The following is a 22,927-nucleotide window of genomic DNA, read 5'->3' on the forward strand; positions in this document are numbered from 1 at the left end:
CCGCGCTACTTCAGATGAGTTGGCATAGCAATTAGTTTGAATACTAAACACAGCTCTTTTTTAAGTGGCCGGATATGTATGGTAAGTAGTACATGGTAATTGGTCGATTTGAAACACATTGGTTTGGCTTGCCGCACCCGCTTAAATTGAATTGAATCAAAACAAAATGATATCAAGATCAAATTTAAATTATATTCAACTCAAATTAAGTTTCACTGAATTCAGGACCAAGCTAAAATATAGGAAATTTATAGTTACGTGTAAATGTAGTGCAGTAGGTCCTGTGACATATGATGTGATGATTATCACCACACAGGGCTAGAAGCAACTGGGGTACTGGGAATAGTAGTCGATATTATTAACAGTCCAGCATGGAACGTATCATATGCAACTTTAGTACGAGTATTCTTTGTACAGCGTGCTGCAAAATTGCATGGATTGTACTTTTGCGACTGGGTGTACATAAAATCATACAACTACGTCATAGCTTACGTATAAACCCGAGCGAATACAAAATGATTTGGTATTCACGATAGTGGAATCACGGAGGAGCCGTATTCGCCGATCACGCGAGCGGATGCAAGTAAGGTATATTCACAGTAAAATTGAAGTTTATTTAGTTTTCCCAGTCTTTACCACTAGCCAGTCAACAACAAGAAATGTAGGTACAGTATCACATAATTCATGGCAACTATTACAAGATTTGTATTAATATTCTAATATTATTATAGCTATTTTCACCCCAGCTCAATCAATCAACTAAACTGATGAAGCGATATTAAAACATCGCTAAAAATTCAAAAGCTTTAGAGCCTTATGCATTTTACTATAGTAGGTAAATGCTATACGCATACGCGCCAAAACGACGAACGTTCGTTGGTGAAACAAAATAAACATCCCAATAGCAAAGAGTGGTCGATTATAGAATGGATGTAGTCTACGAAAAATATCATGCCCCCCTATACGTGTACAGCTGAAATAGATAATGGATTACGCACATGTTTTTTGTTGTAATAACTGGATTCTCAAATGACAACTTATGATTTGTCTAGCAGAGTTCCGTATAATTTACGGAGCCATACATCGCTATCTACATCAGCTAAAGCTGCTAAAGCATTCGAAGCACTAATTTGTCTTTGACTACACATCTTATAATATATGTACAATCAATGAATCTTTGCCAATTTTGTTGTAAGTATATAGTACAAAACCGATTTTGTAGTAAGTAGTACAAATATATCTTGGTTCAAAAACATGTTCAACTGAAATGATATTTTACAAATCGAAATACGCGTATTGAGAATAACACCCGCGCGGAATGGACCCACGCGGCGCGCTGTCCGGGAGTGAGAGACCCCGTTGATGTCTTTTGCTAAGAGCTTAATGTCTCCCACTTTCACGAGTTTGTTGACCCTGTCTTTTCAGATATTTTGCGTAAACCTTTTCAATGCTGAGAACCTTTTTGTATGGCATAAGGAGTATTTAAATTGACTTTTTATACAGATTTACCCACACTGAAGGTAATATAAGGACGGAAACTGAAATTGAAAGACAACATTGTATGAATAGATCTATATTCTACTTATTTTTGGTTTAATTAGCCGAATTGTTGCTTTCAGACTGGCAGTCTTGATTTATTTATATTTATGTATTTTTAAGTAGGTATACTTGATTAATGATTACCGTAAGTGCTCTGGCTTCGTTATATTCTGAGCAAAATTCCGCAAAATTTTCTCGGACTTAATTACCTTCACGACCGCACAAAGACCACGACTCGGGAGAAATACAAAATTCGAGTAAAAAATATTCATAACTGTTAAGATTTCAAAAAAGAGTTGTTTACCGGGCAGATAATTACATTAAATAATGATTGGGGGCAAAAAGGCACGGCGATCATCTCGAGGGCTCGCCGGCCGCTCGATGAGGCAGTAAAATAAGGCTTCACGACGCGGGAGGGGAGAGGGATTCGGGGCCAAGGGGGGGCGAGTGTGGGAGAGGGGGGCGAGGGACACGCAGCCTGTCGCCCTCAGGAGAAACCTTCGGTGGCAAGTCAACACCGGTAGCGATTCCAGCATGCTTAAGTTTAAGTTTCAAGGAACGCCTTTTGGTTATGACAAACTGCACTAACCTAACATATTGGAATAGAAATTGATTCAAATTCGAATCGGATCAATTTATAATATTGATGATATGTCTTGAAATTAGCTACCGGCTAGGGTAAAACTTATATACTGGCATTTTATGTCTTATTAAGAAATTTAAGAGTTTTATTTTGTGGTAACTGGTAAGTTATAAATTGCGATTGCTTTATTATAGACGCAAAATATAATATATAAATAAATGCTTTGTTTAATTTGCAGAGATACATAGGTTACCCTTTTCCTCTTATAGATACGCCTATGCTAAGTGCAACTTTATTCCGCTGATAATCTTACATTCCTATGTTCTTTTATAGTACTTCGACTAGCCAATTAGGTAGAAATACCGTATTAAATAAAATGGCAGATTAGTTTTAACGCTCATAAACACTTTAATATGCGAATGTTTAGTACTATATTATTCTGAAATGAGTTTTAATCAAGAATAGAATCGCTTTTAGCTTGTATTAAAAGCCGCTGCTCAACAAAAAGTCATCATTAAAGTGTTGGAGGCGGCGAACGCAGCCTCCCGTCCCGCCTAAACGATCCAGCCGACTTTTTATCACTCGACCTACCGAGCCGACCAATCCATTCTCTACTGGAACCTTTTCCATTTTGAAAACTTATTGTAATTATCAGCACACAATACCCTATTTGAAATAGTTGGACCGCTCTCCCACTGGACGCCAGTTCTTATAAGACCGGTGACTCACGGCTTGATTTAAGAATATTGAGACAATGAATGAAGGCAAGCTTCAGAGCTATAACCGCGAAAATCGAATTTCGTAAGTTGCGGGCATATTTCTCTGTCACTCTAATTACGTCTTAATGAGAGTAAAAGAGAAAGGTCCCCGAATTTCTGTTTTCGCGGTAGGCCCCCAGAAAACAATGACATACTTTACTACTGTAAATAATGGGCGTAGATAGTGAGAAAAATAAGTTGTAAAAGCATTAAACAAATCACGGTTTATTAAAATACACACTATATTGCTAATACCAAATGCTACTCGATCATCGATTTTGTCAAATACATTTGTAGTAATAAACAACAAATAAAACATTTTCAGCGACGATATCTTACATTTTTTAATGTTATTGTGTACAAGCCGTATCGTGTACTTATTTATAAGATAATTATATTATAGCGATGACAAACGGCGCAAATTGCCGATTTTGGTATCTTGAAAAAAACTTTATCATCTCTGAATACGTAATTTATTCTTAATAATAAATTGTATCTGTGCAAATTCGAACGCCGACAGTCACGCGATAAATGATAATTACGATAACCGGCAGTAATTACAGCCGAGTCGCAAACGACAACAGGAAATATTTTTAAATCTGTTGTTTCGAAATTATGCATTAAAGATTTTCTCACCACAAGTTACATCACATGTTAAGCTCATACCCGCATACTAACTAACACTTAATACGTATTACTTTGCCGATAAGGTGAGTGGATGGAGCAGTTAAGAACGATCTTAGTTAGTAGAGCGAGATACGTTAAAGCCTTATTTATTACGGTCGTCGAAACACTACTATCGGTTTCGTACCAAGGGAGAAATGAATCCAATTTTCATAGTTTTCCAATGTTAAATGTTTTTTCACATTTTTAAGCGTGGAAAGGTCGCCATGTGTACAATGAATGGGCTCCTATCCACGAGCGCGGGGTTGAGGCCAAAGCTGAGGATTGTGTCATCTCGCTCTCAGTTAGGGTATATATCCGGATATGGATGCTCGTTAAAGGATTTTAGACACAGACTCCAACTTACAAGACAAGAAGCGATTGGAATAGACTAACCCTTAAATTTACTATAGCAGACATGAGACTAGACATGATGTTGTTAGGACCTAACATTAATACTAAGTACCTAATAGTTAGGTAGTATTATTACCTGCATAATTAAGTCCATGAAACCCAATACAGACAAATAACTCAATAAAGACTTAATGGGAGGGTCAAAATGGGGGCCGAGGTATTCACATGACGGAGCTTCACTATTAAGATACCTATCTGACCTAACGAAGGCCGCTTGTTGTAATGTATAAATGCTAGACAATTCAAGCTAAGTTTGACGATCGATCTTATTAATACTTAAAAGTATCAGTAACACATTATAGTAAGGTAAATTAATAGTTACGCCTTAGAGGTGAAAGTATACACATATTATTATACACTAAAATGTGTGTATGAGGTTCACTTTTTGTTAATACATATGTTGATTTCCATCACAGAAGGGTCCTTTCCTTACGCTTCACGTGCAATAAGGTCCGTTTTATCTGAAATTTCAATTGAATTCTGATAGAAAGGTCCTTATTGCAGACGTAGCATGAAGACACTTCTCTAATGGAAAGCCACCTATAAGCTTTAAATACTTAAAATAATGTAAAAATAACAGCTATTTAAAAAAAAAAACCTACTCCTTTATTTGTTTTGTTCCTAAGACTCAGTATGAATTAATATTTAAGGAAAACAGTATAATACACTGTATGAGAAGGATAAAATTAAGCCAAAGCTACTTTAAGGCATATTTAGAAAAGCTAAACATGTAAATGTTATCTGGATATTAGCACGTCGGACTACTTTTATACGTCAATACTTTGTGGAGCGACGCCCGTAAAATATGAGACGGTTAATGACATCACTTCCTGAATACTCCTATGGGTATTAAAAAACTTTAGAAAGATCAGTAATAAGTATTGGTATCGACGGTTTGGCTACGGCTTCATCACAGCATCGAAATGTGATCGGCTCGGGAGCGGCGGCGCGCCGCGCGCCGCGGGCCGCGGGCCCTCGCAAGTTCAAGGTGAACGCGTCGCTCCGCCCACGCGCCGCTCCTAGCACAACCGTTATGCTGCAGGCTTCAGAACAGAACAAACACTATCGCCAACCTCCTAGCAATACCCACTGACCACTTTTGCTGTAGTAGTACCTACCTAGGAATCGCGCAGCGTCAAACATATATAAATAGGCAAGCCGGCGATAATTTGGTTAACTTTTTCTGAATGTTCTTCAAGAACAAATTAGGAGGCGTATTCTAATTGTGATGACAGGTTATGAATTTGGTCTGGATTTGTTATGGATATCTGTCAGTGATATCAGTGTCAAAGGTGACGTTTATGGTTGAAGAAATGTATAATAGGCAACCCGATAGTAGTAGAGTTCGTGGACATCTCGCAAATATATAATATCAACTTCAGCGACAACGTTCTTTATATTATAAACAATTACTTAGATACCACAATTTTATTCTTGCCTAAAAAAAATTGAAGCCGTTCTTAGCACAATCGTTATACACATACTGCAGCTATCAGAACAGAGGAATCCTAACCTAACCTAACTGGCTAGGTAACTATATCCACTGACCACTTTGTTGCCGTCAAATTAAGTAACTGCCTACCTACCTTACCGGCGGTATAATCTTTGTTGTAAAAAGAGAATACTAAGTACTAAATATACGGGCGGATACGGTGCGTTAGGATAAATTACAACAGGCATGATTTTCATTTAGAAAATCATTAATTCCAACTCATGTAGGTATGTACATTTAAAATGTACTAAGAAGGGAAGAGAACAGTCTTTCAGTCAGTTTGTCAGTCAGTGAGAGGGGTCGGCAGTCTGGGAGCATGTCATGGATAAAGACAATCACTCAATAAAGTTTGATAAGCCTCTGCTTCTTGCCAAGGAGAAGCGATACATACTTAGTAGAATGCTGTGCGAGGCCATTGAGATTAAGAAATATCCAAACTTTAATATGGAAGATGGCTTTTCTCTACCACCAGCTTGGGGTCCTGTAGTCCATCTGATAAAGGAACAAGCGAGACATAGACTGTGAGACCTTTGTGTTGGATGATGATGGACATTCTGTTCTGAGTATTTTAACTATAAAATTCCCGTGAGACTCAAACATATTAAAATTATTTTAAAACGGGTCACTCACGTATTATTAAGTCGAATAGCTCGACATGTTTCGATCCAATTTACGAGGATCCTCTTCACGGAGCAACGACACGTCTTCACTGGTCGAGGGCGCGCCATGTACTGTGCCTCGTAAATTGGATCGAAACATGTCGAGCTAATATTTGAATTAATAATTCGTGAGTGACCCGTTTTAAAATAATTTTAATACATCTGAATATAATAAAGACTGTCCCGAAAGTAAAGAGACAACTTTCAAAGTCTTACTGGCCGAAAGTATTATTAAAACAAAAAAAAGTTTTGGTGTCGTTGCATCTACGATTTTGTTATCTGTCATTTAAAGCGGGAATTTCGTTATTGCATATTAGTTTTTCAAAATGAATGATCAGAATATGAAGCACTTGCTAATAGGATTATTTAGAATTGCGCCTTTATCTTAAGAGTCTCATACTAAAAAGGATATAGTAAAACACTTTCTTCAAGGAAAAGCTAGACAAACTAGTATATATATGTATAATAATAAGACTTTATGAAGAAACGGGTGAGATCAGTTTTAAGAAGATTCCGGTTAGAAATAGGACAATCACGGTACTTAGAAATATTAACCGACTTAAATCTATCTTTGATAACACTACTTTAACGTCCGTCACAGTGGCAGCGGATAAATTAAAAGTATCAAAGTCGTCTGTCGCCAGAATGATAAAAGAACGAACTAGGTTTAAAACCATATGTGCAACAAACCGCTTCTAGATATGTAAAGGACCAAGAGGAACATGCCAAAAGAGGTAACCAATAAGTTTATAAAAGTTAGCTGAAAAAAATACTCATAGATTTATTAAGACGATTGAACCTATGTTCCGGCTAAATCTCAATGATGTTCATGAAGGAAACATTTCCGTACAACCATTCAATAATTTCCATTCAGTCGTATAGGACCAAAAAATTATACCAAAAGCCAATTTTTTTACGAAATACTTTGTATGGCAAAACGAGACGGCTGCAAAATCAGGAACAGCCGTAATGTGACTGGCCGCGAACAATCTAAGATAAAAAAAAATGTCGTGGGAGCAAATTCGGTATCAATCTAATAATTTAATTAACTTTGTGACTACTTTCAACCAAAATCAATACTTTTAACGTTTATCTTAAATTACATATTTTGAAAATAAATTTGTCTCTTTACTTCCGGGGCACCCCAGTATGTTTTAAAAAGATGTGTCCCGCCGAGTTTGTTGCCGGTCCCATATTGGGATACCCTCCTACAAATTAGGAGGGAATTAAATCTCCTCGGGTCAGAGGTGTAGGGTTAGAGCCGGCTTAGCTTTATTGCGTATATCTTTACTTGAAAATAGTTGTATTGTATTGTATAACTAGCCTTATGAACCGATTTTACATGTACAACCAGCCTTAAAGTTTATAGTTTATTATGCTTCATTATTATTGTATGTGGGTAGTTTTGCACATTGTAGCTTTGCCTCATTCACCCGTTGACCACGAACACTGCAAAGGATTCGAAACGTCGGGATGTATTATAAAATTCGATATACGCGATATAATCCGTTTTCATAGCTTTATTTCATTAGTCTAAATTCCCCTAAATTCAAGATGGCTGTAACATTTTATTGTATGATTATGATAAATGTCTAGACAGGGCAGCCAGTTTTAGTGCTTACGTAGCGTCTTAAGCTGGCCATACACGCTAGGGTACGCCTGCGCAGTTGAACTGTAAAGCTAAAACGTCTGTGGCATTCGACTGTGCAGTTTTCTATGAATGCACAGTTGACCTGCGCAAATATGAAAATAGATATTTTTTCCTGTGGGCTCTTGAACTGTACAGATAAAACTGAGCGTGTGTGGCGTCCGCCTGCGCAGGCCTCAGTTGGTCGCGGATATTGTAGATCGCGGGTAGATTGCGATTGCACAAAAATGTCTCGTATATTTAAAGCGGAATGTAACGCTAGTTGAGTTAATTGAATTTTATAAATCAGAGCCCTGCCTCTGGCGTACTAAAAGTGCAGAATACCACGAGATAAATAAAAAACCGGCCAAGAGCATGTCGGGCCATGCTCAGTGTAGGGTTCCGTAGTTACCTTACCATCACAATAAGCTAAACTGGAGCTATTAGTATAGAAGATTGTTAACGAAGGGATGAAATTTGGCTTGGTGCCTTTCACCCGACTCAAACAATGTACTTTTCATATCGAATACAAGGAAAACAAAAACACAAGGCAAATTTGCAAAGTAATAAACGTAGTTAATTGGCCATGATTTTTTCCTTAGAGCTTACTTTCAATCGGAGACTTAGCATGTCGTAAAAATAACATACTTTAACTTGTATTTCGGTGTACATTTCTAGCTGTTTTGGACATTTAGAGATGTTCTCACTCTTTGCTCATATAGGATTTGTTTTTTTTTTGTTTTAGTTTTTTTTATATTGTTATTTTGACATATTCCATACTGTAATCACATCTACATACTGTGCAATGGTATCGTAGCGTGTACTGTGTAACATATTAGTATATTCAGTTTTTATTTGCGAGAATATTAACTTTACTTCAAAAAAAATGTTTGTTAAAGACGTTAATAGTGCTGCGTCATTATCAAGCACAGCTGACGACGGTGCCATGTCTAGTACACAACTGAGAGTTTGTGCAGGTTTACCGCTGCCGTGTGTGTGCTCCATCCTTTAACTGTACAGGTTAAACTGCGCAGGCGTACCCTAGCGTGTATGGCCAGCTTTACGTAGGCGGTTGACGCGCGAACGCGAAGCGAAGCGGCGCGATGCGGCTAAATCACCCCTTTGATACCCATCATAGAAGTGTCCTACGTGAGCGATCTCGTTGTGAAGCGTCAGGCGGCGCGATGCGGCGCGGAAGAAACAAACCGTTCTTACCTATGTAAGTGTCCTAGGAAGGTGAGATGGCGAAGCGGCGCGGAGCTCAATCCATTCGATTTTTTGACGCGAATACGACGCGGCTAGAGGCGTGGCGCATGTTAATAAAAATAAATAAATAAAAATAAAAATAATTTATTTTCAGACAGTTACAGTCCATAGTTGTTAGTATTAACTTACAGGCTATGAACCCCGCACAGATTATGAGGCTATGGTATATTAATACCGGATTAGATTTGATTAGTCGACTCACATTTGATTTTTTATAGGTTTTACTGTCTGTTTTACTGTACTTTATAGGGAAATGAAATAAAATTATTTCTATCCTAAGTTGACTATAGTGCCACCTATGGACCGTCTTGTGAACTACGTGGTGGGTGTCCCATAGATAGCGCTGTTAACACACACAATACAATAATCGACTTCATTAAATAAGAATAAGGTCGATATTTTTCTAGCATCAAACCCGTGCACGTGTATTATAGACGGTCGCGCGAAGAACGCTCACCTAGGACACTTCCATACGTATCAACGGTTTGTTTCTTCCTCGCCTCGTGGGCCGCCGCGTCGCGCCGCTTCGTTTCGCGTTCGCGAATCGTTCGCCTACGTAAGACGCAGCATTACTAAAGTGTCCGGTCGCTGTATTGCCTTGCTGTATTGTCAATTAATCAGGGGCTGAATGCTGTCCTGGCGCACACCTTTAATACCTGCAAGCAAGCAATCTCCAAAACCCGGAAGTTGCTAAAGGGTACTTAATTGCCCGGCTCTAAAGCCTTAATCTCGCATCGGTATCACTAGCCTGCATACATAATAAGCGAGGCCTTTCCATCGCATGCAACTAACATTCATTTCAACTGCATATATATATATATATATAATAAGCTGGCGTATTACATTTTTGTTATTGACTTTATTTAGTTTTTAAATGGGCGTGCTGATTATTTCTCCAGTTTGCTAATGCGCTAACTCTAACGCAAATTGACAATTAACGAGATTTATAAACTGAAATAGATATCATACACTAAAGAAAACCGTGGCCGGGTGGTCTAGTGATCAGGACGTTAGCCGCATAAGCTGAAGACGCGGGTTCGATTCCCGCCTCGGCCACCGGTAGACTAGGTCACTTTTTCTTTAGTGTATATGATATCTATTTCAGTGTATAATTTATATATAGTAGTGTGACTACTTAAAAAAACCGGCCAAGTGCGAGTCGGACTCGCGCATGAAGGGTTCCGTACCATTACGCAAAAAACGGCAAATCACGTTTGTTGTATGGGAGCCCCACTTAAATATTTATTTTATTCTGTTTTTAGTATTTGTTGTTATAGCGGCAACATAAATACATCATCTGTGAAAATGTCAACTGTCTAGCTATCACGGTTCATGAGATACAGCCTGGTGACAAACGGACAGACAGACAAGACAGACAGCGGAGTCTTAGTAATAGGGTCCCGTTTTTACCCTTTGGGTACGGAACCCTAAAAAACAAATATAACAAAAAAAACATAATAGTATTTTATACAATCGTGATATAATAGAGAGCTTTTCAGTCGAGTACCGTGTTAAGGCAACGAAGCTTGCTGAGTGGCCTTAATTGGGTACGAGATTGAAAAGCTTGATTATATCACTATTGTATACAATACTTTTTCTACGAGTCAACAAAAATAATACTTACTTTAAACTAGTAGAATCATCCGTCGGCTCAGGGTAAGAAGGGCTTGTTCTCGGAAATATTACTCTTTGGGGAAAAAAGCGACTGGGACATACGCGTGTGATTAAATTAACTACTGAAAAAATAAACGCCTGGTTAAAAAGCAGAATGGGGAAAAACGCGAATGGAACAAAAGCAAAGGGGAACAAAATTTTTGGGTAATTAATCTATACAGTCACCATAGCCTATGGAGACTAACAAGCAACGCAAAGCGCTTTTCGTAGTCTATGGATGTTGCTATATTAAGGGTGTCACATGCACGTTTCTGACTTATGAAGCAATTGTTTCTACTATACAACCTAAAATAAGTAATTAATTTGAGCTATTGTTTTGTTTCATCCTCTTGACCGCGGCGAGCTGTGATTGGTCAATTTCATTATAGTCAACTAAATCGTTTCGAAATGAATATTATAGTTGAGTTGGGAATACATGAAACTACTCAATTAAGGTTTGGTTGGAATCTTAATTCAACAATTACAGTCGACGAGTAGAAAAATTAATTTGATTTGTTTCCTAGTTGAATTAACGAGCTTCTTGTTACATTCTAACTACCTAAGCCGCCTGACTGCGCAATGTCACACACATCACACCTGCGATCGTTATCATTGCAACCTGTGCTAAATAACCCGTAAAATATAGATCCTTATTCTGGAAAACACGTTAGTTAAGTGTAAGTAACTGACTGAATATAAGTAACTGGCAAAATGATTAGACAGGCCCAGTTGCACCAACCACAATTAACGGACTGATCACCGTCACGCAGCACTGATCTATGAAACTTCAGTCAGATACAAAGTAGATGGCCGGCGCCGCTGTCTCCCGGCAGTTTTGTAAACCCAGTACTATGCCAAATAACTGAACTATATTCCCATAAGGCAGTGCACTAGAACGCTTCAACGGTGACAGACGGTTTGGGGCAACTGGCCCTTATTATTTTATAAGTTCTGTTCTGTAACTACTATATAAAAGGGCGATGATCCTTTTACTAGGCTTCGATGTCCGTCTATGTCAGCAAGGTAAGCAACAGCAATATGAGGTAGAAAATTGCTTCATAAGCTTAAAAATATGTAAAAAATGTATGTAAAAAAATACTTCATTAAGTCATTACCATAGATAGGTCCTTTATGCCAATTTCCACTATTTTGAACATTTTCCAAAAAACAAAACGACAGAAAAATTCTATGTAACTACTGAACTGGTAGAGGAGAACATCCGGACATACGAAAGCCGTTTACCCGTGTCAAACAAAACGAAGACCTTCGCTAACGCGTCGGTCAATAAATCTTCGATATCATCCGACTAATAAACTGATAATAGGATGTCAGCCATGTCAGGGAGGTATACATACAGGGTTGTATCATGCTCACACCAATACCTAAGGACAGCACATTTTCGAAGAATATTCTTATATTTGAAAATTGGCTCTTTGAAATTTGTTTGCAAATTATTCCACTGCAGTTCTGGGCTCTAATCAAGTATTTTAAATCATATATTGCCAAAATGAAACACAGGTTTCACTAAGTACCTAGAACAATTAGAAAAGCTTATGGCAGCATATCCATATCAATACAAACGCATAGTTTGATTTTACTTCACAATGTTACGTTTGTCGTATTGTGTCTCTGCATATAACTTCTCGTAGCTATTTTGATGTACTTAAAGGAAAATGGGTCAAACACAAAACTGTGTTCAGTCTTTCCTGTAGACATACCCAAAAGTTAAGGTAAGTAAAGGTTAATTTTCTTATTTAACCTTTATCCACTTGTATGTTCATCAAAACTGTACAGTTTTCTCTCCTGTGGACAATAGTTAACAGCTTGTGGGCATGTAGGTAATGATTTTATCATACTTATCCAAATAAAAGGAGTACCTTTTCATGTGGATAAGGTAAGGGTGTACAGGAAAAACGTGAACACAGTTTTGTGTTTGACCCAAATATGACCTTTTTTTTTCAGGAGGGGAAAAATGCAATTATGCATACCACTCGGGCGTGGGGACGGACCCGAGTGGTTATGTGGGACTCCTTGTTTTGGGCTAATGGGACCCCAAGTTTACCCACTAAACAACCCCCCCGTCTGCCGCCATTGTGCTGTAGCGGTGGGCTGTAGGAACGCTCGCGCTTTACTTCTACAGCACCACCAGCACCAGTCCGTGTTTGCGGACCATCGCCTCCGGAGGCCCTTGGTGGCCTCATTTTCCTATGGACTGTATCCAGTACGGTCGCCCTCTCAGGGACCACGTGAGTGAAGGATGGCAGGCGTCCCCGTGCCTGTCATCCTGAGGTCAACCTACGGAGGCAGGCGGCGGTCGTGTGCGACCCGTCTGCGTCGAGCACGTTTGCGGCGCCGAGGGTCGGCCATTGGGTCGATCTCCCTGGCGCGTTCCGCCATCTCCTTCTACTCTATGACGTCTTCGCAGAAGGTCTTTACACCTTGCCATGAGCTGTCACTGTCGACCATGGACTTGACCACGGCCGGCAGCGACAAGTCCGGCCCCAGTATGGCTATCAGATCAGCCCGCTCTGGGCCCCACACTGGGCACTCCTCTAGAGTATGTTGTGCGGTGTCGACTGCCGCGCCGCATTCATGGCACTCCCCAGTTGGCTCTCTGCCGGCAATTTTGTGCAGATATCTCCCGAAGCAGCCGTGCCCCGAGAGAATCTGCACGAGCCGGTAGGTGAGAGCGCCGTGTGGTCGTTCTAGCCACTCGAAAATGTCCGGACGCCCGCACTCGGTCGTTCCAGCCGGTCCACCCACTCATAAATCGCCTCGCGAGAGAGCTTTTCGCGTTTGGCTTCGATCTCACGCGGTGCTGGCCAGAAATCTCGGGCCCGCGCCTCCTCACGCCAGAAGAAAACTGACGCAAGGGCTCTCGCGTCCAAATCCCACGGCAGAGATCCAGCCAGCACGCATGCAGCCTCACCCGAAATTGTGCAATAACCCCGTATTGCCCTTATTGCCATCACCCGTTGCGCTTGACGCAGTTGGGTGACGTTCTTGTTACTAAGGCCATCGGCCCACACTGGGGCTCCGTACAGGGCTATAGAGTGTACGACTCCCGAGTACAGACGCCGGCACAAACTTTTCGGCCCCCCAATATTCGGGAGCAGGCGCCCGAGCGCACCAGCTGCACCCAGCAGCTTCGGAGTCAGCCGCTCGAAGTGGGCCTGAAACGACCAACGGCTGTCTAGGGTGATGCCCAGATACCGCATCGTTGATTGGATGGCAATCCGGACACCCGCCACGATTATATGAGCCCCGGGCTGGGGCGCCCTCCTGGGCCCATGGAAGCAGATAGCCTCCGACTTGTTCAAGGCGACCTCTAAGCCTAGCCGCCTTATTTTCCCTACTATATAGGCTACGGCCGCTGTGGCGAGAATAGCGGCATCTCTGTATGTTTTCCCCCGCGCCGTGACAAGAGTGTCGTCCGCGTAACACACTAGGTTGACCCCACGCAGAAGGGCTCCCCGTAACACCCAATCATATCCGATGTTCCACAGGAGTGGTCCCAACACCGATCCCTGTGGAACACCACACACCATTTCCCGACGTCCCCACTCATGCTGCCTGGGGAAGGCCACGAACCGCCGTAGCAGATAGGCCTTCACTATTCGGCTAAGATGGTGGGGCACTTGGTGGTATAACAGCGCCTCATTTATGCACTCCCAGGGGAGAGTGTTAAAGGCGTTGGCAATATCTAATGACACTGCCAAGACGACCTCACCCTGGGACACAGCATCCTCTGCCAGTTTCTTCACCCGCAAGATGGCGTGGACTGTAGAGCGACCCCTGCGGAATCCGCACTGGCAATCAGCCAGGTCCGGCCCTTCCGTCATTAAGTGCTTGATAAGACGGTTCGCAATAATCCGCTCAAAGAGCTTGCCAACCTCATCCAGCAACACGATGGGCCGGTAGGCCGACGGTGATTCCGCAGGACGACCCTCTTTCCTCAACAACCCAAATATGACCTATAGACAACCTAAGTCAATCACAATTTACAAAAGGGGGCCGATGTAATTTTTGTTCTAAACACTGCATAAATATAACTATTATTTAGCCATAATTAAACACATTTCAAAGTATGGATTTCACACTGACTTAATATTTGTTAAGACCCATGCCTTGTTCGAATAAAAAAAGCAATTTACATTAAGCATACCAAATTGCAGCGAGATAAATAACTTGTAATAAATTAAAAGTTTTATTTCACTCTATAGGTACCCACTCAGTTGTATCCGCTGAGAATCTGAGATGGAATTTCCCATCTTGAATCTGTTAAGACACCTGGCAACGCGATATTTCGATGCCGTCTCATAAATCTAGGCAATAAAATACGACGTAACCACGACTATTTAGAGTTAATCTTGGTTTATTCGAAATTTGATAACGGGCTATAAACCGTGGTCAACGAGGCCGTGTGTATAGGTATCTATTGTTTTCCTTAATACTTGTCTTATCCTCGCAAAGGGAGATGAAAATTCCTCGCGTTCTCAATTAAAACTGCCTCTCATATTCGACGTTGTTTTTAAAGTTATCTGACTGGCCTTCCTAATGCTGACTTAAATTTAACAAAAATTGCATCACATAAAAGTATTTATAATTTGAGATTCTACTCGCTTTCGTTATTGTATGTTATAAAATACTAATTTGAAGTATAGCTTCCAGGTGAGGTAATTTTTGTAACTAGGTACTTATTTGTGTAAATAGCCCCTTCTTGTGATGAAACTTGAGACATATCAGCATACTCGTAACTGAGCATTTCAGTAATTTTAGTAAGGTGTATAAAAAAAACTGACCTGGGTATCGTGATGACCTGTCCGAGCTCATCGACGACGTGGTCGGCCAGCACCAGCACCGTACCCTGCCCGGGCGCGCCGACCACCACCGACACACCGCCGTCCACCAGCTGCCCACCGCCGCTCACCAGCTGTCCGTCTTCCAACTGCCCGCTGATCATCTCCACGCGCTTCTGGTCCGGCGTCGTCGTATATATTACAGTCTGTTTCTCGTCTTCGTAAATGAGATCAATCGGCGTCTTCTCGTCTATGGACTCCATGCCCTGGTCGTACACGTCCGGCTGCACGGGCACCTTGTTGTCGGGCGCGTACGCGGCGAGCTCGTGCGGCGAGTGCCGGTAGGAGTGCGCTTCGGGGGGGTACCCGTCGTCGGAGTCCATCTCGACTTTGTGCGGGTAGTAGTCGTGGGGGTGCGGGTGGTGCGCATGGTGCGCGTGCGCGGGCTGCACGGGCGTCATGGTGGCGAGCACGGCGTGCGCGGGCGCAGGCGAGCGCGGAGCGGAGGCCGGGGAGGCGGGGGGGCTGCGCTCCGGCACCAGCGGCACCGGCGACACGGCGGACATGGCGCTGCGGGGGGAGGCCGCTCGGGAGGCCCCACTCACCAGCACCCCGCGTAACAATTTGACTCCCCCAATTTCAACTTCTGAAATAATTTCCCACATTGGATAAGTCTGCTTGGAAAACTAGTCTATGCTATATTTAGAACACTTGCAATTACTGTTATAGTCTTCTTGTATTTCATTATTAGATAGTTAGAAGTGCGTAAACTGCAAATTTTTAGGTTTGTTAATAAAGAACAGTATTGTGACGTGAGTCGTGACCAGTGCTACATTGACGCGTTGAACTCTTTTGTTCAGAAACAGAGAAAACGTCGATGGATCATGATATGTTTCAGATGCAAGCGAAGAACTAGACCAGCTACCGAACAAAATAAACCTAAATTATAGCAAAGAAAAACGAAACAATGCATAAAAGGACGTTGCTTTGACAGAACATCAAACCGACCAAATCAGTACGCTTCATTGTCACAGCACAGATTCAGGTAACAATCGAGATTCCATACGGGTGAGTTAAGGGTGACACGGCAACAGCTGATGCGAGTCCAGTTAGAAGAACTCGTATCGAGGCACCTGACGCCAGAGCGCCCGAACTCGTTCAGAAGCCGCCCTCGGCCGCTCCGACCACCGCGGCCGTACGGTACAAACTGGTAACTATTGTACCACGTGCCTGTCAAACAACAACAGTATGCACCTAATACATCAGGTTACATTTTATTGTGTACGCCAAATTGTAAACTCGTTCGATACAACCAACCGGACTTCCAAACTGGAATCAAGATTACCGCGTATATTATAGATAAGTTCATTGAATCAAACTGAAACAAACAAAAACAACTACCTACTTTTCCCGATCCAAAATTGTGATGAGAGCGTGAATATAAAAAATATACACCGATTATTTATTGTATATTGGAAGATATAATACCTACAAAGTTTAATTATCGTAAGGGATACTACCTACTTACACAAAAAGATAAATATTGCCCTCTCGATGCAGCCGGGAGGCTGCCATCGTGCGAAAAGGAAAGAGAATATGCGCTGCTGGCAGTTCGAGTGGAATGGTAGTGAATCGGTCAGTTTCTGTATTTTCACGATTTAAAATTCTCTTTGTCTGTCTACCTGATATGGTTGTCTTGCACTTATAAGAATCCAGAATGATTCTTTGTAGAATATACATAGATTATATATATTTATATATAATATATGTATTTACTGACTATGACTATTTATTTTATTTGTACCAATTTGTAACATTATAATGATCGTGTTAAAGCACTACACTGAATTTGAATTTATCCGAATGTGTTATCAAGTGATAATGTTCTCGTTAATGTCGGAGCCTAGTCATTATACTTTCTGAAATTCCAAGACAGCGACCTTGCCATTAGGTACCACCAGTAATGCCTGCTCAAGTGCTCAGGCAAGCGCCATTGCCTCTCTACAGGAGGAAAAATAAAATTACAAAAAAGGCTTTGCCGCCAAGCCTCGCCAGTGTGCGGGTCGCACACACTCAGCATGCATGAAGCTCGCCGGCATATCGATACAGCAAGAAATGAACGTAATTCACTCACACACGCTGGCAAATATGGCCTGTCTGCGCGGACATACCTATGTAGCTACACATAGGTACAGCACGCTCGTTACACATGGATATCGCGGCCTTTTTACTCCGAGTTAAAAATTAAGATTATTTATATTTGTTAATCTCATAAGACTCATAAGTGCTTATTGGAAATCGACGGCCATTCCTACCGATCCGAATCAAAACAAAGAGGTGTTTTAGATTCTAAATGCATCTCGAGAACCCGTGAAGGGTAAGCATCTGACGACGACGACCTGAGGAGTATTATGAACCGCGAGCACCACGAGACACTTTCGAGAGCAGCAACACGTCATAGCACTGGTCTGGTTGATCGGGGGCGGCGGCGGCGCGGGCGTCCTGGCGCAGGCCGTCACGCACGCGCGTCAAACTAGTATCGTGACGTCACGGCCCACCCGGCGAAATTACAAAACCGGCCGGCGGCAGCCGAGTGCGCCAACAAGCGGCGCTGGCGCGGCGCAGTGGTGGACGCGCGGCCGGCCGACCCCGACGCGCCGGCGTTACGTACCCTGGGTGGCGTCGCGACGCTACGCGGCGCGGGACGCGGGCGCGGGGACTGAGCACGCGACGTGCGGCGCTACGGAGCGCGGGCGCAGGTGCTCTGAGCGCAGCAGCCTCCGCGGCCCGGCGCCGCGCCCGCCTCCCCGCGCCGCCCCCGCCGCGCTACACGCACGCACCAAAACGACGAATTTATCTTCCACGCATGCTGACTGACCCTCCTACCCGGAGACGATGTCCAGGGTGCCACAGCGATTTGCCGCCAGCGCCGATCAAATTTACGATTATGACCTGAGAATAAAAATGTTTTTTATTTATCTCAAGACTCATCTCCTTATTCACTTGATAAGGTGGTAGGTACCGGATAAGGATTTAAATTTGAACAATTTATTTAGTCTTGTTAGTTGTTGAACTTTCATATGAGATACGTAATGGCAGACGGTGTCCGACGCCGGCGACGCGCCGCCTGAGGCGACGGCCGCGGCGCGGCTGCAGTCGTTACAAAACTGCGACCTGCGACGCATGGAATTACCCAACTTTACGCAACTTCCCTTAACTGGCTTTCAAGACAAGCTTAATATTTTTATTCAATATCGATCAAAACAAAGTTTACAATTTACATCAAAGAATGGTATTTTTTATTCTGAAAATTCGCTTCAATAATAGTAGATTGTGTCACAAGGGAGCGAAATGACATATTTACAGCGTCGGCGTACATTAAAACCTGAGCGTATTGAGGGATTCAAGTGTTAACGCCCCAGGGTGGAAATAATTTTGCTACTACATATTATTATGTGTGTGACACATATACTGCTTTTCACATGACGTTAACATTAATAATAAGACCAGGACTATTTCCATTTTTCTATAATAGCTCCCAATGCCTGCTGAAACCGGTTTAGATGTGGAAAAGACGTACAAATAATAATAGTACTAGCAATAAAATGTCCTAGAACAGAAATTAAAGTACCACGTTGATCCCTCCTAGCAGGGAGGAAAAGTGCCACTTTGATCCCTTCAGCTTCATGGCATGAAAGAAAAAACAGTTTTCACATCACCAATTCGAAAAAGGGCTTTTTCTTCCCTGCTAGGACGGATCAAAGAGGCACTTTTCTTCCCTGCTAGGAGGGATCAAATCAAAGTAACACTTTTCTGTTTTAGGACACTATTTTTACATTTTTTTGCGCATTATTTTTTTAGCTTAAATAATATTTTTAAATATTATAATTACCTCATAGGTGATGTGAAAAGTAATATGTGTCACATGGTAGCAAAATTATTTCCATCTTGGGCGTAACATACTTGAATCCCTCACTACGCTCAGGATTCTACTTTGGAATCCCTCGCTACTCTCGGGATTCTATTATAGAATCCTTCGCTTCGTTTAGGATTCAATTGTACGCCCTCATCGTAAATATGTCATTTTGCTCCCTTGTGACACAATCTACTATTTCCGAATAGGTAAAACTAATAGGTAGCTTTGTGGAATGATGCATGTGCTGTAATGCTGTTGCTATCACCTACAGAGAGGCCAATCGCAAGTCCATTCTACCGCTGTTGAAATTAGGAAAAATCTATTGATGCAAAATTTATTAAACATCAAACATTTATTCAAAATAGGCCACAGGGGCACTTTTACATGTCAATTTTCACAAACAATAAAATTAACCCAAAGTTACAAAAACAAAACAATTACATAAATATAAATGTCAAATTACACAAAAAAAGCTAATAAAAAATATACAAACAACAGAAGTACTAAAATTGTTTAGAGATGTAAAAGTCTCTAGGTGTCAGAGATAAAATGTATATAATAATAAAAAAGATCATCAAATTATCCAGAGATGTAAAGGGTCTCCAAGACTTGAATTGTTATATAATTAATAAAAAGACAAGATATTAAATCAGACAAACAGACAAAAAGTAAAGTTACATAGGCAAAATGAAGCCCGTGTAAGACTGTAAAGTTAAACAGACCGGTCTCCACAAACAGCACCCGTTCACGAGTATGACGCGTATCTCAGCCATCGTCTCCCTCAACCTTCATTCGGGAATGTTCATATTTACGTGCTTTTAAATATTTTATCTGAAATTCCAACAGAAATTATGATAGAAAGGTCCTATTGCACATGAAGCATCCCCATTACCCACCCCATTTATACCTTAACCACACCACCACCACCACCACCACCATACACCATACCCCCTAACACCATACACCATATTTTCACAGAGAACGAAGATTTTGAGTAAAACGCAAATTTCTCCAGGATGGTGCACATATTTTCCAAGATGGCTGCGTTTCCTTGAGGTCCCCAAATGTCAAATAGTGTGGACATGAAAAAGAGACCTTTAATTAACATACATCCGATTGTGCTATTTTTTATTTGGCACAAACAACAAATGAGAATTTGCCAAAAAACAAAAGTGCCGAAACGAAAACGTGCGAGACAACGGTATTTTTTTTACATCACACTTGCGCTATTGCTATTTCACGCAAGTGCAGAGGGAGCTTATTTAAAGTCCATTTACTCCCACGGGAGTTACAGCTTTTTTATTTATTTATGTCATTAACTCATACCAACCAAGGAGGTTCTAAGTAAAATATACTTGTTAAAAGTCAAAATGAGTTTTACATTCAAAATACTAACGTTTATAATTGAATTGTTTTGTTTATGTTTAAAAATGTTTAATTTGATTAATTTAAGGTAAAGTTACGTGTAGCCTAGTGAGTGTGTCAGTGTCAAAACTAAGGAACTTTGACGTGCAATAGTTCTTAAACTAAAAGTTCAAATTTAATGTTATTGCCTATTGGGAATATATTTAAATCGTATTATGCCCAATACATTAAGGCACAAAATTACATGACGTTGAAAATGGCCTGAATGGCTTCGAAAAAAGGATGGTACGGCCGTGCCTCTTTGTTTTGGTCGACTTGGCGGGGGCACTACCGTGCCCCCGGATACGAGAGTGGTGATGCTGGTGATAGGCGCCAATTTTGATGCGGGTCACAATTCCGTGGTGTACCACGACGGTAATAGTCAAAGTGGTAGTTTTGCATCTTTATGCTTTATGTATACAATTTTTATAGTCATTCCAATCTTGATCTATTCACGATTTTAAAGAACTATTTCCGTGGTATGTAAAGTATTCAACAAAGTCAACAAACCCTTCGTTTTTGACAAAAACTTCAGTACTGAACTTGTACCTATAGTTATGGTTTAAGAAGAACTTTATTCTCAAAAAGAATTTACAAAATTCGCTTACTTGAGAATACAAAAAATTATAATAAGTATATCTTAGGACTAGCGTGCAGACAATGTGACATAAATATTCATTATAAATAATCATTACAAAGATTCGTTTGGTTACAAAGTGGGTAGAAATAGAAAAAGGTTACTAAGTTAGTTAGTTTCTATAGAAACCGTTATTTTGTAATGAAAATGAAACTGTATCCTATTGTTTTTAAGGGTCGGAATTAGGTTTTACAATACTCCAAGTTAAGCCTATTACCGATGGTACGATCACATAACCCTCGGTAATAGGATGATTGTAGGGTCTATAACGTATTATTATTATTTAACCCTCAGTATTAAGTGCTAAAACTTGAGTCGGGTTTCTATCACCAATGGTAGGAAATATAATCTCAATTTGCGGTAATAGAAATACGGTCCGCCATTACCACGGTAGTAAAAGACTCGCGCATGTTGGTTTCAATAATTATTTTTTTAAATAAAATAAACTAAAAGGAGTCTTAAAAGTTACGAAGCTGAAAGTTTAATAAACACTCTTCGATAAAAAATAATCTCGGTCGTTAAGAAGCTTGGATATAGTTCATTTATTGGAATCATTCCAAAAATTTCAAAATAGGTACCACGGTATTAGACGCCTTTACCTTAATAGCCGTCTAAAATATTTTAACACAATTTTCAATCTTGGCTGAATGGCGGACAGGGAACCAGTCAAAAATGACAATATGGCAGACGAATCGCACTTAAACTATCGTGAGACATATTTCAAAATATTTATCAGTACGGTTCAAAGAATCCGAAACATGTCGCCAAAAGCGACTAAAAATAATAGTGAGTAAAAACCGTACTGATAAATATTATGGCAGACGAATGTCTGAAATGTCACCGTTAAAGAATTATTTCGCTTAAAATTTAGTATTTTCTTTGCATGTGTGATGAAAAACATTGTGTAACTCCGGGAGTAAAAATATTGCAAACTCGAGTCTTTAATTCACTCCAGCCTGTCGTGAATCTGTAGACCTCGTTTGCAAAATATTACTTACTTAGGCTATATAGAACCCCAAATTTCATGAATAACCGCTCAACCGGTTACTTAGATACAAACAACAATAACTCGGGATTTTTCTCACTGACAGACTGACTGACCGACTCACCTAACATCAAAAACAGCCGCTCACATAAAAGAAACATTTAACAGGTTAGGGTCTTAGACGTAGAAATCATTTGAGAGGATGCAGACTATATTAATTTATAGTGTAATTTTTATCCTGAAATAAATAAATCTAAATCTAAATCTATTATAATAAAGTCCCATGCCGCTAGAGCAAGCGAGGGAGTCAAGTGCAACTTCGTTATTTATAACAATAAATACATTTTATTATGATTCATAAACTGCGCATTTTAAAAAAACCGGCCAAGTGCGAGTCGGACTCGCGCACCGAGGGTTCCGTACTTTTTAGTATTTGTTGTTATAGCGGCAACAGAAATACATCATCTGTAAAAATTTCAACTGTCTAGCTATCACGGTTCATGAGATACAGCCTGATGACAGACAGACAGAC

At 40.8% G+C, this 22,927-nt stretch overlaps 1 protein-coding gene and 1 non-coding gene across 4 annotated transcripts in view; one reads left to right on the forward strand and one right to left on the reverse strand.

Annotated features, from left to right (window-relative positions):
• The window catches only part of LOC134755894 (protein grainyhead), a 182,150-nt gene extending 163,918 nt beyond the window's left edge, over positions 1-18,232 (reverse strand). For all 3 annotated transcript variants that reach the window (XM_063692542.1, XM_063692541.1, XM_063692540.1), the window contains exons 1-2: positions 18,125-18,232; positions 15,457-16,099 (exon numbers count right to left, since the gene is read on the reverse strand). In XM_063692542.1, the coding sequence (XP_063548612.1) occupies positions 15,457-16,019 (563 nt within the window). In that variant the 5' untranslated portion in view covers positions 16,020-16,099; positions 18,125-18,232. The remainder of the gene's footprint in view (positions 1-15,456; positions 16,100-18,124) is intronic.
• Positions 9,986-10,057, forward strand: Trnam-cau (transfer RNA methionine (anticodon CAU)). The gene has a single exon. It is a non-coding gene; the product is annotated as a tRNA-Met (tRNA).
• Positions 18,233-22,927: the final 4,695 nt, after the last annotated feature.

The sequence above is a fragment of the Cydia strobilella genome, chromosome 3, assembly GCF_947568885.1.
Source record: "Cydia strobilella chromosome 3, ilCydStro3.1, whole genome shotgun sequence".
Taxonomy (NCBI): Eukaryota; Metazoa; Arthropoda; class Insecta; order Lepidoptera; family Tortricidae; genus Cydia; species Cydia strobilella.